Here is a 19,586-nt window from a genome sequence, read left to right on the forward strand (position 1 = left end):
AAATTGAAGCACTAGTGCCGTGCTGACACGGTCCACTCTTTTTTCATAGCTTTTTACATTGCTAAATTGTAATATACCATTAATGTCATTAAAGAACTATACTTACCTGTACCGGATGAGCACTCCTCTTTGCCCTATTTTGGTGTAAGATTTGAGGGTATAGACAACACACATAACTAGCACTTTGTCAACCCCCTTATACATGATATAATGAACGTTAACTATTTGTTGCAATATTGTCTTTACATTGTCTACTTAAAAATGTAAGTACTTTAATTACAGGTTAATAAAAACAGCATTCGATTATATTGTGTTAATTTTAGAGATTCAGGTTGCAGTGCAGGGTTCGAGTATGGGACGTATTTCGTGTTTTCGGCCTAAGCGCTATACAGTCTAGAAATTGCTCTATTCCTGCACGCACAAAGCCCAGTCCCTTCATGTTCGGTGTAGTTGCGTGACGCTGAGTAGCTCTGCTCTACATGGATCTAGCCAGTCCCTGTCAGGATGGACCCTGCTGCTGACGAGTGAATGAGCAAGCAAGCAGAGGTCGCCCCCTCTCCACCGCCTTCTCCCGCGACGCTTACCCAGCATCCAGAGCGCTGGGGTTTAACACCAAGATGGCTGACAGCGGTATGGAGGAGTATGAGAAAGAGGCGAGCTGCGTCCCCGTGCTGCACCCTGAGGTGAGGAAAGGTCCCATCTCACCCTGCACGACCGCTGCCTTCTTGCTTGTCTGAGGGGGGTTAGTGCTCCCGCAGGTTAAGCGGCGCCTGTCTCTCAGTGCAGCTCCTTGTATGTGGGTGATTGAAGCTGCCGCAGGCAGCCAGGCTCAGGTAGGGGCGGAGAGGAGGCTAGTATATATGTATCCACTGACGGGTGTAGGTCATGGTATGATGCCGCCCTTGCAGGGCACGGCCCTCCCTCACCTGGGGAGGAGTCGGGGACAGGTCGGCGGCTGACTTTGTTTACGGTTCTGAGCAGGACCAGGGATGCTGTGCCGCAGCTGTGCCCTCCATCCCTTCTGTCAGCTGCTCGCATCTAGGGCCCTCCCCCTGCAACCCTTGTTCACTTTCATCAAAAAGCAGAAATCAATCTGTGGGAAGGGAGGTAGGGGGAGCAGTGCTGCTTTTGTGGTAATCGTCCGAAGAAAGTGAAAGCCCTCAGCCCATTGAAATATGTCCTTGCAGTCTGCCTTAGTCCAAACGGCGAACCCGTTCTTATTAAATAAGTAATACTTCCACAATTAACAATAGTCCGATGTAGAAACAGTGGCTTTTACCTAGCGATGCTTCAGGCACGTTTCCCATTGTTGCTTTTTTGGTCCCTGGACATGTCCCCTACGATGGGAAAGGGGTACTGGTTATGTCGCATGTGGCTGCCTAAAACACATGTTCAGATACAGCTAATCTACCTCGCTTATGTTTAACGTAAACATAGTCCGATGCACGGGCACGAAACGCTATTCCAAACTGTACTATGCACAGAATTGGGTTTGGTTTGCAAACACAGTTGGAATGGCTTTTAGCTTCAACAAATTGCTCAAGGAGAATGCCAAGCGCTGCCTTTTAGCCGTTCACTTGTAACAGGTTGGGCCAGTTGGATATGGATTTTAAAAGAGTCCATTGTTTACCAGAGGCGTGCTTTTGATTTCCGTTTACCGCTGTGGCTATGCACTGGCCTGCCTGCACACGACTTAAGATTTGCTCTTTATCCTATTTTTTTTTTTTAAATTTGTATCACCGGTACTTCATACATGTGATTTGCGCAGTAAACTTCTTCTCTCGTCTTTTTAATTTCTTTTTTTTTATGTATAACTTTCGTGCCTTGAATATGGAGATGGTATTGTTTGTTGTCTTTTCAGATATGGCTAATTGTGTGTTTTGGGGTTACCCTAATGTGCCGTGGCTCTTAACTCCCCGATGAGCTCTGTGGTTGATGGGTGGCACAGAAACCAAGTTCTAAAGAAATACTGTCTTTTCCCACGAGCTTTTTTCCCCTCCTATTTTTAAAGTTGTATAGCACCCTATATACAGTGGTAGGCAGCTTCAGCTATTCACTCACCAATCATGAGGTGGACAACAGATGGCAGTTAACCATGTGAAGGCTGATGGCACATGTGTGTACACGAGGGACAATATTTGATTATTTTGTTGTGTGCAAGAACAGACATCCTCTCACGCGTATGAGCAGGTGAAGGGGGGGCGGTGGGGGGCACGAAATCCTCCACAACGTAATTGTTCGAAATGATGCAAGCATTTGATTTATATTATGTTCTGAACACGAGGTATTTCAACAATCTCAAGATAGCAAGTGTTGCAGTGAAGTTGCTGAGAGACGATTAGTTGAAATAGGGAAAGCCGTTCTACTGTGGACTACCCTGATGAATGTCTGTAGAAAAATCATTGTTGGTGGCCGTCGCTGCCATGGGATGGAATATTTTCCCCTTTTTACTTATACGTATGTTCAGACTACATGTCCCATTCAGTTATAATATGTTCATTTTTCTGTGGGATTAATTATTTTGCCATGAGTAAGCAACGAGATCCTTTTGCTTAGTGTGCACTTTATAAATGGCTTATACCATAATTCCATATGGCACAACAATATAGACTAGTGCGCGTGTGGGTGGACTTTTCACCGCTGACTGATCAATTTTGATATTCAAGAAATATGGGGGAAGTGAATTGTTTTCTGATTGCAAAGTTTACAATTTAGACAGAGAAGCAGAGTACATTGTCTCCCATAGAAGCAACAAGGCAGTACTTTTGTGTGTAGTTAACTTTTAAGGGCTAAACTAATAGTCTCTTCAATAAACCTTGCAGAGCAGCAGCTCACAAGATAACTAAACCTGAAAATATACTGGCAATCTTAATTGAAACAGGTATGCAAAAACACATGATGTTGCGAGGGGGGGGATAGCGGTTGGCCCCACAAACATTCAAACCAGTCCATTAGCGTGTTTTTTACAGACCTAGCTCAGCAACATATGGTTCATTGCTCAACTTCTAACATCGGATGGGGATCCTCTAATACTGGCCCATATTTCTGCTTTATAAACTGGGCAGTGTCTGTAAATGAGTACAACAACTGGTATTTATCTCAAGCAACATCAAAACTGCAGTTTCTTTTAGGATGTACAGTAGTGGGTATTAGAAAAGCAAGGTGGATGGTTGGAAAGTTCAAATACATCTTAACCTCTGCCGTAGCTCTAGGCAACCCCCCCCCCCCCCAGGCATCGTTTTTCAGCCTGACGTGCTTTACAGAAGGGGATAGACGTAGGCCCGGTGTTAGCCATGCCTATAGACCTAAGCTGCACCACAATGAAGATGACCAGTGACCTTGAAACATGTTGTGTTGCTTGTGGTTTTGTCCAGAAGCGATGTGACCTAGCAATTAGGGGAAGATTGCCTCTTTTGGGTTTGACAAGCTCAATTTGCATATGTTCTCTACCCTTCTCCAATGACATGGCAGTCTGCAAATGTTCGTATCCAGGGTTGCCCAGAGCAATGCCCATGGTTATGTTTGATTAAAAACGTTCCACACATCAACGTTTTGTTTTGGTGTGATTGTATTGGGCATTACCAAGTAAGCAGTATCACCGTTGGGAGACGAGGAGGTAGCACTTAATATGCTGTAATTCTAATTCCATAAATGTTCGTCCGTTTTATGTGTTACTCATTTTGCTTTAAATGTATCCTAATGGTCCTTTGTACACATTCCCAAATACAGAGGTTTATTGCGCATGATGGGTATGTGTGTGTGGCACCAGTTCACCTTGGTCATCAAATATCACTTCTTGTAGCTGTTGGTGTCAAGCTAACGTGGCTCTTCCGGGTTACAAGGAGGAGCAAAATCACTCCTAGAAATTTCATTTTCAAAGTAAATAATCTTGCATACAACAGCGAAATAGAAACACGGGCTCTTTTAAACAGATACATGAGTAAGAAACGAGACAACAATAGAAAGTACAGCGTGTGCTGTTGCAGCTGTCTGACCAACTCCCTACATGAGTTTTTTATTTTATTTTTTGTACATTTTTTTTTTTTTTTTTAAATGCTTGTGCAGAAACTACAGTTCAGTCGAACCCGCAAAGTACCCTTTTTTAAGGAGCATTTCTTGCATCCATATCGAGAGCCATCTTGTTACTCTGGTGTCATTGTGGATTTCCAAAATCTGAGTATTTACTTATTTTTTAATTCATTTTGCATTTGTATAGCACACTTGCAGCCCGGGGGCATCGAGGAGCTGTTACAGGGATTTTGTAGGAAATTTGATTAAAAGGAACAGGGCGACCAGAGTTTTCTTGGTTACAGAAACGGGCTGTATGACGTACAGATGTTAACAGAGTTAATACAAATGATTATCAACAGAGTTACATACAGAAGGGTAATACATGCTCACGTTTACACATTGATGGTGGAGATTTTCAGTCAAACAAAGAGTTTGGTTTTGATAGCTTTACGGAAAGCTTGGTGGGACTCGATCGTTCGCAGGTGGGTGGGTAATGCATTCCAGTGGGTGGCGGCAAGTGTTGCAAAGCTGGAGACCCCGGCGCAGACTTTGCAAGTTTTAGGAGTGACGATCATGTTGGAGTAGCCCTTCCTGAGAGGTCTTGTGGCGGTGTGCTTGGTGATTCTTTGAGCCAGGTACGGGTGTGCCAATTCGTGCAGGCATTTGTGGGTGAGGGCAAGCGTTTTGAAGACAATTCTCTCTTTGACTGGGAGCCAGTGGGCCTCCCTTCTTACTTGGGAAATGTGGTCTTTTTTTGAGGTTCCTGTGGCCGTCCTGAGGGTGTTGTTTTGAACAAGCTGGAGTTTGGCCAGATTTTTGCAAGAGGTCCCAACGAGGAGGGCATTGCAATAGTCCAGCCTCGATCCAATTATTGCCCTGGCAAGGGTGAGGCAGTTCTGGAGTGATAGGAAGGGTCTGGATGCGTTGAGAACTTTGGAATAGTAGGCTGAGGAGGAGGCAATGGCATTAACCTGCCTATCCATGGTCAGATTTGAGTCGAGGTAAACTCCAAGTGTCTTGACATTGTTGGCGACCTTGATGGGAATGTTATCAATGGTAAAGGAGATGTACTGTTCATCGAGGTTGCCCAGAGTTTTATTCCGCAAGTATGCCTTGCTTGGCCCTGATCTGTAATGAGCAGTTATTGAAATTGTTGCGAGGTGTTTAGCTCCTGGTTGTAGTTCAACAGAGCCTGGCTAGCTTTACACAAAGGGCCTGTCTGAGCTACGTTTACCTGTCCAGGCCAACTGGTGCCATACAGATCTACTTGCATTACATATCATTAACTCGTTGTTTTCCAAGTATGCATAAAGTTTCAATTTAACGCCTGAAATACATTCAAACTCGTCATATCTAATGGATACAAAAGTGAATCACGGGTGAAAGTTATCTTTGCGGCATAATTTGCATTGCTCCCTCACTTTCCAGAGGTTGCGCCTGCTCAGTTTCGTGGCTGATCCTCATGGGCGTTTTTTTTGGCTACCTCACATCCGATCTTTTATTTTGCTTCCTGAATAAGGTAAGCCATCCACAAAGACAGTTATAGTGTTTATGGGGCTCCTTAATCGTGCAATATTGTCCTTATATTTTTGAACACATTCTCTTTTCTAATGCTTCTGTCATACATTCTCTCTGTTCATGCAAATTGCCCAATCGCCAATTTCTACCCAGTTCTGATCCTTTTTGTCTGTCACACGTTTTAATTTGGCTATTATCACATGTATGCATCCATTCTACGTTGTGACCTATCCACCAGCAATGCTCACTTTGATTTTATTTTTGAAAGGCCATTTAAAATGTCCTACATATTGTAAGACCACACATGTCGTTGCTTCTATGTTGTAGATGGCATTTAATTTAAATTGAAATGAGGGTTTGAAAGCACTCCTGATTTTTGGGTGGTCCATATATCCATGCTACTATGTCGCCTGTTCCAATATTGCCCACAGTAAAACTCCATGTGGTTTTAATTCAAACATTTGACAATAAAACCGTGAGCTTGTGTTGGTGCATTCTTTTCCCCCAAGATTTTTACTGATTTCTCACACCCCTGAATGGGAATGAGTCCACCCAGCCATCCAGATGCATTTATAATTTCTGCTAAAACCATACTGTGTTAATAATTGCAGTACTGAAGCACTTTTACTTCCTGTTTTGTCACCATTTAACATTTCTGCTTTACACCCTTGTGATGCCCAATGCTTTTAGTGAAAACATTTATGTTAAACAAGGTGGTGATTTTGCTAATTTGATTTAGTATCTTGGTATCTTTGCGCAAAAAGGGTGTTTATCCTAAATATGACTGGAAGAAGGATGTTCATATCTATATTTCAGCATTGATTCTCCCAACAGCCCTTAAAAAAAATATCAATTTTCTTCTTCCAAAGACCCAAATCCCCCAATTTCATTCAAGATATTATTTCCTGTCCACCGGGTTGAAATCTTCATCCTTAACATACTTTACCTCCTAAATGACCATTCCACTGATGATTTCAGTATCTTGGTCGATAACCGTTCTAAATTCTTGGTCTACTCTTGTATTAATGGCATAACGACAGCATTGTTTTCCGTATTTGGTTAATACACCTCCACAAAGAATGTTATTTACTTGACCTTTGATATTCCTGCATCTACCTCTCACCGCAAGCGTAATGGTGAGATCTATTGCCAAATAGTCCCCAGTACTCCATACTCACCCTAGAGTCTACTCTCCCATCCCATTTTCAGACTAGTTTGTCACAACCATTTCTTGCTCTCCTAAACATTATAGTAAGCCTCAGCCACCAGATTACTACAGTGCCTTTTCACATTGTCTGAAGAACACTTGACTCCACCCTGTTGTCCACAAGGAATGTAGAAAAAGTTTGACTCGCTCACAACATACTTCTAAAGCAAGAGCTTGGGAGAAATAACGGGGAAAATGTCAAGTTGCAAGCTTCTAGTCCGCCATCACTCGCCGCCTCAGTTCCATGAATGCAGCACACCATTTCTTACTAGCCAAGAGTCAATATTCACTAGACAGTGGCTGGTGGCGAGTGCAAACCTGCACCCTTGTATTTTGATTTTCAAGTTTACGTGGGTGTGAGAATTGGGGGCGAAATCTGATTTTCTTCCATACTATTTAATTAGAACACTGAGTACTGGCCATCTTTGTAGGGACTCTTCTTAGTGCTTCAACAGTTTCATGCACAATGTTTCTTTACCTGAGCACCGCATTTTCATTAATCTTAAAAATGGCCCTCTTGTTCCCATAAATGCTGCATCTCCCACTCGCATTTTGAAAGGAAACTGCAAACTACAGTCTCATCGTTGCCTGGCCTTTTAACTAGAACTGTCTGTGGGGCCTTTTCTATAACATTTCCAGAAATTCTAATTTCATGAACGTTTTTTTTCCCCATGGCTTTATTTAGAAGAATACCTACATTTTGGGGGGGGGGGGAATTGAAATATGTGCGGTACTTTATTTTCCAAGCACTGTTTACATGTGTAAATGCACTTTATCATTTATATTATTGCTTCCTTAAGAACAAAATAGATTTTATATAACTTGGTTTGCTCATAAATGTACAATGTTAAGTCTATTAAAGCACAGAGGGAAAAACAAAACATGTAACAAAGTGTTTGTGCATAATGCAGTAGGCTACAGCTTTTGCTGGAGAATTTCCCAGCAAACTACCCTTAAGATTTTCAGTGGTTAAAAAATACAAATGCACCATCCTTTTTTTAAAAAAACATTTTAAAATAGTTTATGGTTTACATGAAGCCTTACAATCAAGCAAATATTAAGAACGTAGGAATAAATACACAGCCACGTAACTACCAAGTCATGATGTTCGTAAAACATCCCTCATCATGAGATGCCTATACACTCCTATTAAAATCATCATACATTCCATATTGTTTAAAATAAATATACACACACACACTAGAACTGCCTCTGAAAGAAGCAGCTGCCTGGTTGCCGAGCTCCTTTTGCTCCAAGAAATCCTTGCTATATAAAATATTATTATTAAAGAGCTACTCTTAAGAATTCACCCTCAAAGGGCCAGTCCAAGGAGGCCTACCTAATGGAAAATATGAAGCAGGTGGTGAGGTCTAGTTATGAGGGTTACCATGCTAGAGCTGAAACTCGAACAGGGGTAGGTTAAGGAGCACACAGACTTTGGAGGGCAGAGCCTCTCAGATGGTTGACAAAACTGCCCTCCTAGAAAAGAATTGGAAAACCTCTACATTCTGCTTGATCAGGTCACTAAGAGACTTCTGGATCAAAGTAACAGCTAGAGGTGCTCCAACATTGGGGTCACACGTTTTCCAGAGAAGTAGAGAAAGGGAGGCAGATTAATTTTCTTCAAGAGTTCCTACACAAGATACTGGAAAACTCAGAGAAATCGAGAGGGCACACTGTACACTTGTGCCCAAACCTAAACCCGGACAGCCACTTGCTGCCTTTGTAACTAGATTTCTTTGCTACCGCACAAAAGAAATGAGAAGGACCTGTAAACTGTGTTATCTAGAGATGTCAAAAAGATCAGGTAGTCTAATGATTACTCCAGAAGGAGGATGTTTAAAGATGTAAAACAGGGGCTCGAGAAGATAAACTACTGCATGGTTTATGTTGAAACTGGTGGTCGATGGTTTAACTTCTACCTTCACAGAACAAGATGGAGACCTCCAGTTCATAAACATACTTGCTCCATGGATGATGCTCTAATTTTAATGTGCTATTTGTCTTTTTTAAACGTATGCGTACCATTTTTAGTTTCAGTTTGAACACTTAAAAGTACTCATGAAATACAGAAAATATTCTAGGGAGCCCTAGAGGTGGCCACATGGAAACCTTTCTGTTTTTTTTGTTTTCTTTGTTTTTTTCAGACTGGGCCTGTATTTGGTGGGCCCATAGACTTCTATCTGAGCAAAATTCAACCAAAAATGTATCTTCCCCCACAATTGTGCGCTCAATGCCCTATACTATTTGAAAGAAAGAGGTACACACTTGATTGTGTCACCAATGATTGGTTTAATTGTATCAATACTCCTGGAATATTGAGTTATATTCCGTACTTTACAGACCTTTACAGTATGTGACTTGGGTGATATTGTTTACAAGTTACACACAGTTGATATGAATTTTTCCCTCTGATGGGTTGGGGAGTGGTCCCTCTTGCGACCACAGGCTCAGATGTTCCTGTTTAGGCTGGGTGCGCTGTATGTCTTTTTGAGCTAGTTTTAACTTCCACATCTAAATTGGGCACTGTGCATTGTTTTTATATTCCGCCCCCCAATCCCCTTCAGTCTTTTGCAGGAAGCCTATCTGACCAATGTTTGAAATATCCACAAACTCATTTTTTGTCTTACCTTTTATTGTATAGTTCTGAGACCTTTGGGAATGTTGCAGAGGCCTGAGTTCCTTGAGTTTCGTCTTCCCGTTAGTGTTCTAAACGTTAATGTGTTGGCTGCAAGAATGTGTGCTAGAAAGCAGGCTAAACCATCCAGTTGTCCCTCTTTCCAGTTAAAGCTATCAAAACAAGCCCGCAGAGCAGACACACTGGCACCCTCACCAAAGACAGTTAACAAGATTACCCTTGTCACATGAGTACTAACAAAGCAGTTGTGTTCAAATGACTACTGCTCTGCAGGAGTATAGGAATTAGTAGTGGCTAAAGTGCCTATTCAGTGCCTATACATGTGAAACGGGCACAACCCAAGAGGTATGCCCCTTCGCTGTTTAGAGTAGCCCGGGACGGGGGCAGGTTCTACTCTTCAGGAGGGGTGTGAGCTGGCAGAGAAGAAAACCAAACAAAAATAGTACAGGTATCCCAAAAGAAAAGCATGCCCAAACAAAATTCTGTAAAATAGGACCTTTTTATTTAAACTAGTGATGTTGAGTCTAGCCCTGTATTTGACTCGTATAGAGCCACCTAGATCCTTCCCTCTTTGCCACAGAGAAGCCAAGAACCAGGCCAGTGTACAGCAAGAATATGTATTAATCAATATGACCAATGAATATGTAGAAACAAAAATATCACTACATGCGCCCCTTTCTCTGTGCTACAAAACAACTTCAATACAAAGGCTCACTTTTTGGAATCCACATTAAGAATAAAAATCTGAAATTACACCAAGTGTTTTCACTTTTGGGTCTCATGGAAATAGAATACAGGTCAAAAAGTTCACACCTTCTATCACATACACAAATTCCTCAATGTCAAAATTAGACAGTAGCTTGGAATATTACAAGACCATACGCATTAGCAATCCTTGATGAAGTTTACATTTAAATCAAATGCAACATTTTTCTATTTTCAAAAGCATTTTTGCACATGCAGTGCTTTGTATATTTAATTTCCCTCTGCACTTGTAACTAGCTGGCAGTTTTGAAAGCACTATAGATTTTTGATAATGCTTTTGATTTATACAACCCTTCTTCCATTGCCCCTATGCAATGCATAATCTCGTTTACCAGGAGTCCCTTTCTCACTCTCTGTAGAGTCTACTTTTAAATTGGGCACTTTACTTCATTTCATTTAGCAAGACGCTTTTCTTCCCAAACACCAAAAACCCGGACATTCAGTTTACATTCAGCATCCCACTGCTTAAAGGCACGTTCTGAGGAATGGTGAACAGTTAGGAATTTCGTTTTTAATGCACCCCTCCCTTTAGGGAATTTTGGGGTTGGCAAAAATAAATAGGCGTACCCAATTATTTTACAGACTGTGATGCTGGAAATGCATCACAGGGACAGGGCCTCTGAATCCTTGTCCTTTCTTGCTTTTTATCATGTGTTCTGTCTTGTTTTCCAAGCAGGAGTTAATGTGGGACTCCTGGCGGTGCGGCTCTTCCTCTTTTTGGTTTGGTGAACAGACCCATGCGATACCCTTATGGCACCCATGGGTGGGAGTACGACTCTGTACTCCTAGTGTATTTTTTTAGGCACCTCTGTGCGGCCCACAGAGCAGGGTACGGGCTTGTGGCAGCTCCGTGCTGAATTGACAGGTGCCCTGCACATCCTCCATTTTGGGATGCCCTGGCCCTGTCATTAGAATCAATGGATTCCTGATAGGAAACAAGGTGGTCCCTGTGGCATCTTGCTTTCTATCTACTGTTACCTTACTTTTCCCGTAGCCCCGTGAAGCCCTGACTCTGTCCCTTCCCCCTGACTTGCTGTTGGGTGGAAGTTCCATATATGGTGTTGTGGGGGAAGTCCAGGCCAGACTGGCTGGAGCCTTCCCAATGACTGTATGTTGTGGGTACGCCCGTGGTGTGGGACCTGGGTGAATGGAGTGTGTGATGAATACGCATTCTGTGTTGTGGGTGTCTATTATCTGGTGTTTGACACAATGACTGAGACAGCCCTGCCCGAAACTGGTATGAATGCAGTGTGTACTGCTGAATGGCAGAGTGCGTGTCCGAATCCACATTCTGTGTTGTGAGTGGATGGAGAAGAATGGCCTGAATGCACCGGACACCGGATTAGCTGCCTGAATGCCCTTCTGAGTGATTGGTTGCCTGTGACCCAGCTGAATGAATGGGAGATCAACAGTATATCTGGGGGCCTCTCACTGCTAGAAATCATTCAGAAGCTGAAGTTGAAACTGATGCTTAACTTTGAAGGCCACTGGACGAAGAACTGCTGCTGCTGTCCTTTGCTAACCTGAAAGCTGCTGTGCCTTCAAGGAACTGATCCAAGAGAGGACCTGGCTAGGAGACCTCTTCCTGAGCTATGATGGACCATCGTGCACCAGCTGATCTTTGCCAAAGCTCCCTGGTAGACCGACCTATGAAAGGCTGGCGACCGGAGGAGGGAACCGCCGACGAGAATGAAGAGATGCACCGAAAGACGTCGACGACTGGAGCCGCAGTGCTCCTTTGCCTAAGACATTTGATCCAAGGACTTCCTTGCTCATCCTTGTCAACCGCTTTCATCCTACCGGAGAAAGTCAAGGCTGCCGAGGAGAATCCGCCGGTTGGTTTCTGGCCACCCAAAGACTGCAGAGACGCTGACGACTCGACGCCCTTGCTGGGCCAAAGTTCTTCATTGACTCCTTGCAGCAACGAAAACTCGCCGTCGAGGTGCACCGCACGCCTCGGCTTGCAGGACGTTTTCGACCGATCGTCAACGAGCACCGCAAGAACCGAAGCTGCTGCCGCAACCCTTTTTCCTTGTGGGATCTTGACGATCCGTGGCTCCTGCCTTAAAGGGAGCCACTCAAGAAGGATCCGTCGACGACCCGACATCAAACTCTGCTATTCCAGGTACATTTTGGTTGTAGAACTATTTAGAAGGAAATCACTCTTGTGAACAATATATGGACTGGGCATGTATGATATATCTTTATTTACAGGTTGTCCAGGTGGGGGGGATCCTCCTACAGAACTGTTCCTGGTGGTAGGGCCTCAGTATTCTGCTAATTGTTCTAACCAACTGCCTTCCTCCTACGTCTGTTGTTGGGTCTCATTACTTGATTTGTGTGACATTTAAACTAAGTACAGTTGATGCATTTTAATGAAATCTGGTAGTAATTGTGTATATATTTGCCATTGTAGATTAACTGAGCACAAAGTGAGTTATTGCGATTGTGTATATAACCTTGAACCTTAATTATATAAAGATTGTGTTTTCACTAACATAGTGTGTGGACATTCCTTTGTAGTTGCTTGGGGACTACACTGTACTTAAGAACCAGCCTGCATCACCTGCGAGAAGCTAGGCCTTGATTGCTCGCCCACGTTTTACCAAATAGAGAATCTTGGCTGGAGTCCTCTGTGCCTCTCCTCTGCCTGATAATGAAGATAATGATATGTTATTTATATAGCGCCTAAATCAAAAGCGCTTTACAGAGCACATATTTACATACAATATCACCCAACTGAAATTGGTACTAGAGAGCAGGAGTACAGACACCCCTCCAGTCTTTACACAGACTATAATTCTATCTACACTGGAACAATGTTGTTGATTTCGAATTACAACTATCCCCACGTGTAATTGGGCTATGTGGGAAGTAATTAAATTGTTTAAATTGTTTTGTTTAAGAAAATGCTATGGGTCTACTCAGTTTTCCCCTGCCCACTCATTAATTGAAAGGTATGAACTCAAACGGATCCGCACAAGAGTAGGCTTAGTTGGACAAGTTAACTTATAGCATAATCCTCTCAGGTTTGCGCATAGGAAAGGACATCAAGCTCGGGTCATCTATAGTTACAGGACAGGAATCGGGTCAAAAAGCCAACATCCGTCATAGATATTCTCACTTCTCCTGCCTCCTTTGGCCAAACATTGTCCCTTCTCCTGGTTAGCAGTTCCACCCAGATATCGGGCAACTTTCCTCATTCATTTCCCAGGCAACTCTTTACTCCGCATTTCGGCACAAGGTTGCAGGTTTGAGTTGGTTTTTCGCGAATTTTTTAAAAATGGTATCATATTTTGCATACAGTAACAAGATTCACTAAGCTACTACCTCTCAAATTTCTGTAACATTTTCTGGGGAGCCATAATCATATTTCGGGTTGTAATTCTATGTTCCCATTGTAAGTATCAAAGTTCCAAAGTTAATGGGCAAAACGTGATTATTCCTGATATAAATCTATGCCAAAATAATTACATTCTTCTGAGTGCTTCAGTTTCACATTGAAGTTTAATTTCCCTTCTGAGCATAACATCTGGGCATCTGCTGCCTTTGTTGACTTTGGCCTGCAATTTACCCATCAGTCATTCTTCTCCCAGTGCTAAGGGGGTCATCTTGTTGCTCATCTTCGAGAGCAGACCCCCATAAAATTCCTCCTTGGTCTGGCTGAGTGTTCTGAATAAAAACTGAAGCCGTTCTCAGGAAATCAAAACTGGTGTTTGAATGTCACAATTTCATTACAGATGAGGAGGCTTTGTGTTAATTTTTAATATAATTGTGCCTTGCCGCTGTCATGAACACTGACGCGGTCTGGTTAGCATGAACAGCATCAGGCCATCCACTGCCTGGGGTTTGGGGAATGGCTGGACCACCTTTTTGAATCACTGGTGCTCCCACCAACAGTGACCTCAAGGTTAAGGACTGATGGGAGACAGTACTAATTAAACTGAAAGATGGCCGCCATATTTGCACCAGGAAGTCTAGCGAGATGGCTGCCAGGTGAGCCGTGTTGTTCAACTGTCAGCTGGGTGCTAGAGTGCAGAGGAGTGGCGGGCTACTTAAACTACGCCCTTGCCTTCCTTTGCGCTTTGCGTTGTTTCTGCTCGGGCAGCAGAACGCTCACAGCCGCCATCCGTGCCCTGGCCCAGCATACCAGCATTCCTACCAGTGTAACCTAATTCAGGCAGCCAGATTTGGACCCCGAATGCAGGCCACTTCTCTTGTGCCTCATCAGCGCCCCCCCTGCAGGTGAGGGACAAGCAAAGTGAGAGACGAGACTGTAAGAGTCACTGCATCTGAGGGACAAACTAGCTCTTATAAACTCTCAACCTGCTGTCAGTTAGGTTTCCTCTGGCAAGCTGCGTTCTGACCAACCTGCAAAGGAAGGAGGAACAGCGTTGAAATTACCATTGGCTGACCGTTCCCTCTCAGTATGAGTGGCTGCTCTGCAATAAAACACAAACCACAGGACAAGAGACTAGCTGCCCAGAACAGCAAACAAGCAGAGCCACGTGGGCAGCATCTATGCAACATTAGGGTGTTTTAGCCCACCAAGCACTTTGCGCGTTGCAACAGGTCTGGGCAAGCAGGGTTCCAGTGAAGCAACTAGCCCATGAGTGTTGGACCGTTACGCCAGAGCCACTAAGCCACAGGTAAGCCCAGCCATTCCAGGGATTACACGTCAGGAGGGGAACCAAACCCAAGACCTAGGTAACTGGGTGTTTGTTTTGCAGGGTCAGTGCAGGGTTTCGTATATTCAGCAGATCCTCATTATGCAGTACACTGCTCGCCATCTTCCCTTCCCTTTCACCCTTAACCTGGTGGTGTGAGTTTCTGAACCCTACAGTGTTTGGGGAGGAAGTGGTGTGGAAAGCACTACAGTGAGGTCCATGCACTTCTCAGAGATCAGGTGAGCGTTATAGCCATCAATGTTCATTTTCCCATCATGATATGTTCCCAGTTCCTCTGGCAAGGGACCTTTTGACTCCATGTGTTCATTATTTTAGGCTGCAAAACATACTCCCCGCTAAGTTAACCTTCCTTTAAGCCTAAGTCACATGTAATTAAAGGTACTTCCATGGCTTTGAATTTCGCTTGCAAGGCACACTTAATTTTTAATCTTCCTGTTTCTGCCAACCTGCTGATGTATTTGGCAGTGTGCTTTCAAATGACAAAGGATTTCTTTGGGGTTTTTCCTCACAATTCACATTTTTCGATGAAGCACGTCCTGCTCTTTTTCCTTCCTCAGGGAGGGTGCACTTTTGCATTCCAGGGGTACAGTCAAAGAACGCCTCCCTTTTTTATTTTTCCATGGTACCTTTCCAGGGTCCCTAGGGAATCCCAGGACTTCAGTTCTTCTGATTCCCAGGCCCGAACAAAGGATATTAATCTAGAGAGAGGAGTAAAAAGAGGTAGGTATTTTTGGTTAGGCATTGCTTCCCCCACGTACAACGTTTTGGAACAACAAATTACATTTTCAGTCACAGACCGTATTCATTGGCATTCATAAAATCTTCAATCATTCTTTTTAAATTATTCAGCTGTGATATATTTTTAGTTTACGTTCCGGGTTTCTGTACAGACCGGAGAGGGGGGGTCTGTACTTCCGCTCTCTATTTGGTAGAGGAGAGACACAGAGACCCCTGCCAAGATTCCCTATTACGGTAGCAATGGACGAGCAATCGAGGCCCCCAAGCACCCACACAGGACTGTCCCCACACTGTATTGGTTAAAACAGTCATTATTTAATTAATATTCAAGGTCATATACACGATCACGATAACTCACTTTGTACTCCGAAAATCAACCATGGTAAATATATACAATTCTAAAGTGGTACCACTAACGTTATAAGATCTCATTAAAGTGCATACGTCAGAATGACGCACAGATCAAAATAAAGAGGAAACCAGCAGTAGAGAGAGGAAGGAAAGCAATATGGTTGAGCAGTTGGCAGAATACTGGCCCTGTACATCTAGACACAGTTGTGTGGAGATCCCCTCCCCCCCCAAACCTAGGCAACCTGTAGAAGAAAGATACAAGCCCAGTACATATATTGTTCCCACTAGACTTCCCAATAGTTCTGCAACCCCAACGTACCTTGGCGTTGTAGCGTTCCGCGTCGGGAAATCAACAGCCCTTCTTGAGTGTCCTCCCTTTCAGGCCGGACTCATGGGTCATCGAACGTCCGACGAAGAACAGGTCGCGCTACGATGGTGAAGTGGGCGTGTCATTCCTAGTGGTGCTCGTTGAGGGGGAAGCGTAAACGTCCTGCACGGAAGAGGCATGCGGGGCACCTCGGGGTCGATAGTTCTGGACCGCAAAGAGTTGAACTGTGACCCAGCAAGGGCGCCGAGTCGTCGGCGTCTCTGTGGTCTTTGGGTGGCGGGAAACCCACCAGTGGATGCTCCCCAGCGTTTCGACAGTCAGGCCTTCTCCAGCAGGATACGGCGGCGACTATGTGGACAAGAGTGTCCTTGGATCAATGAAGTTCTTAAGCAACGGGAGCACGGCGGCTCCGGTCGGCGACGTCGGTCGGCGACAGTGGTGGACAACAGTCCGGGCGCTTCTCCTTGGAGTTCCGCAGCGATCCCCGTATCGGGTCCGCAGCCTGTCGAAGGTCGGTCTACCAGGGAGCTTAGGCAAAGATCAGCTGTGCACGATGGTCCCTCGTAGCTCGGGAAGAGGGCACCTTACCGGGTCCTCTCTGTGTCAGTCCTTGAAGCACAGCAGCTTTCAGATTGCGAAGGAGAGCAACAGCAATTCTTCTCGTCCAGCAGGGCTTAAGGTTAAGCTTCAGTTACTCGTCGTAGTGGACTTCGGCTTCCGAACACGATTCATAGCAGTGAGAGGTCCCCAGATATACTGTTCTCCCATTCATTCCGCTGGGTCACACTCAAGCATCCAATCACAACTAAGGGCATTCATGCAGGCAGGCAGCCAATCGGGCACATGGTGCATTCAGGCCATTCACTTCTCTCCAGACACTCGCAACAAGTTGTGTATTGGGACAAGTACCGAGCCATTCAATACTCCATACTGCATTCATACCGGTTTCGGGCAGGGCTGTCTCAGTCATTGTGTCAAACACCAGATACTAGACACCCATAACAGAGAATGCGTATTCGTCACGCACTCCATTCACCCAGGTCCCACCCACAGGCGTACCCACAACATACGGTCGTTGAGAAGGCTCCAACCAGTCTGGTCGCCACTTCCCCACACTACCATATATGGAACTTCCACCAAACAGCCAGTCAGGGGGAAGGGACAGAGGCAGGGCTTCCCGGGACTTCGGGAAGATCGAGGTAACAGGTGATGGAAGGCAAGAGGCCATCGGGGCCATTTTGTCTCCATCAGGAATCTACTGATTCCAATGACTGGGCCTGGGCATCCCAAAATGGAGGACGCTCAGGGCACCAGTCATTTCAGCACGAAGCTGCCACCAGCCTGTACCCTGCTCTGTGGGTCAAACACAGGTGCCCCAAAACATACACTAGGGGCACAGGGTTGCACCCCTACCCATGGGTGCCATAAGGCTATCCCATTGGTCTGTTCACCAAACCAAAAGAGAGCTGCACCGCCATGAGTCCCACGTGAACTCCTGTGTGGAAAACCCAACCGAACACACGATAAAAAGCAGTAAAGAACAAGGATACGGAGGCCCTGTCCCTCTGCATTTCCAGCATCACAGTTTCGATCTTGTGTTCACTCCTCAGATGGTTCCTCGGCTCTAACTTCAGTGGGCTCCTCAATCACTCTTGTAGCTTTTCTTGGATGACAACTTTTAACTGATGTGGACCCATTTCTCTTCCATCTGTTCTCCTTTATGATGTGTTTCTTATAGGCAACCAGTGAGATTTTGTCAACAATCTCAAACCTACCACACCAAGACTGAAGGAATTTCCGTTCCTTGGCCTGATTCTCCGATAAACCTCATACTCCTTTTTTGTGGTCTTTAGGTCATAATGATTTCATTCTTTCAGCCTACCTATCCAAGCTGCGTTGAGCAAAAGCATGCTGGAGGTACTTCCTTAGGTTTTCCATGTACTTGTGAGTAGTGCACACATTGATCAGTGTCTGCTCCTGAGTTCTATAGAGCAGATGCTGAGGTGACACCATTTTTTTCGACCGGTCATAAGCTCAAATGGAGACACTTTGGTTGCAGAAGGTGGTGTAGACCTAATAGCCAGTGCTCCAGATAAGATTTTGAGGTGGGAGTATTTAACTCCCTGTTTTTAAACTTTGAGAGTAAATGTGATTTTAAGAGGGTAAAAATGACACTTCTCCTTTGCAAGAGAGTAAAATGTTTGACATCCAGCCAACGCATGCACAAACTGTATGGAAATCATTACCGTAAGGCAGCTTTCTGCATTGTGACAGAATACACCTTTCATTATTTCTCGAAGGTCTGGCCATTTAATCTGTCATGTATATATTTAAATGTTGAAATAACAAAAACTTAGCTAATTACATAGTAAAGCAAACATGAATTGTATTCTGTGTTTTGAGGTTCGATAGCAGAATTGTCATTTGATGTTTAATGAGTCCTCATTTTCTGGAGCTATTACTACCTAATGGTATGCCCATGTTATGCTACAACAGTGCTGAGAGGCAATGACTCCATGCTAAATTCTACATCTAATCTAATGGTGAAATGGTTATTTATATAGCGCTTTTGGCCAAGCGCTGTACATAGAACATATTTATCACCAAAGTCGGTACTCATTTATCAACCTCGAAAGGATGAAAGGCTGAGTTGGACTGCCAGGATTCGAGCCTGCAACCTACAGATCACGCACAGATTGCAGTAATGAGTGCTCAACCGAATGAGCCAATCCTAATGGCTAACATCCTTCAGAGGTCGATTAACTGAGTTTTCGACTGAGGGGTAATAATCACAGTACCTAGATGTTGGACGAACCATTTATGAACACTACATGAAGTTAGATACCTATCTGGATTATTACAGGGACGGGTTTGGCTGAGTCTCTATTTCAATTACAAATGTAACTTTCATTGGTTTGTTTTAGAACAGCGCTTACACTTCCTGGAGAGTCAGGTTTTGGATGTTTTAATTGTAGTCTTGAAGATTTGAGAGGCTAGAACACTTGTGATTGGTGTAATGACAATCAATCACCCTTGAGCAAAGACTCTGCTGCCACTGACCGTTTATAGTAATGTACCCCATTTACTGCAAGGTTGAATGGATGTAATCTAGACTGTGCATAGTCATCATTTTACACACTTGGAATTGGAGTGTTAATTTAATTCTGAGTGTAAAAATGATCTGCCTCCGCATGATTATTCACAAAGCACCAGAACTCTGAAAAAATGCAATTGTGCAATACTGGTTTGCTTTCACTGGAAAAAAAGCATAATTTGTTACAAAATATTAATTCTCAATTGCAACTTAGTTTTCCATCTAATTAATTATAGAATCCTAAAATT

The 19,586-nt window shown here is 44.0% G+C and overlaps 1 protein-coding gene across 1 annotated transcript in view; it reads left to right on the forward strand.

The window, feature by feature from the left end:
* The first annotated feature begins 567 nt into the window (after positions 1–567).
* ZDHHC17 (zinc finger DHHC-type palmitoyltransferase 17) overlaps positions 568–19,586 on the forward strand; it is a 1,301,491-nt gene continuing 1,282,472 nt past the window's right edge. Inside the window, exon 1 of the mRNA XM_069629270.1 lies at positions 568–683. Coding sequence (XP_069485371.1) covers positions 618–683 — 66 coding nt within the window. The 5' untranslated portion in view covers positions 568–617. The remainder of the gene's footprint in view (positions 684–19,586) is intronic.

This window comes from Ambystoma mexicanum, chromosome 12 (genome assembly GCF_040938575.1).
Source record: "Ambystoma mexicanum isolate Mex_15411 chromosome 12, UKY_AmexF1_1, whole genome shotgun sequence".
Taxonomy (NCBI): domain Eukaryota; kingdom Metazoa; phylum Chordata; class Amphibia; order Caudata; family Ambystomatidae; genus Ambystoma; species Ambystoma mexicanum.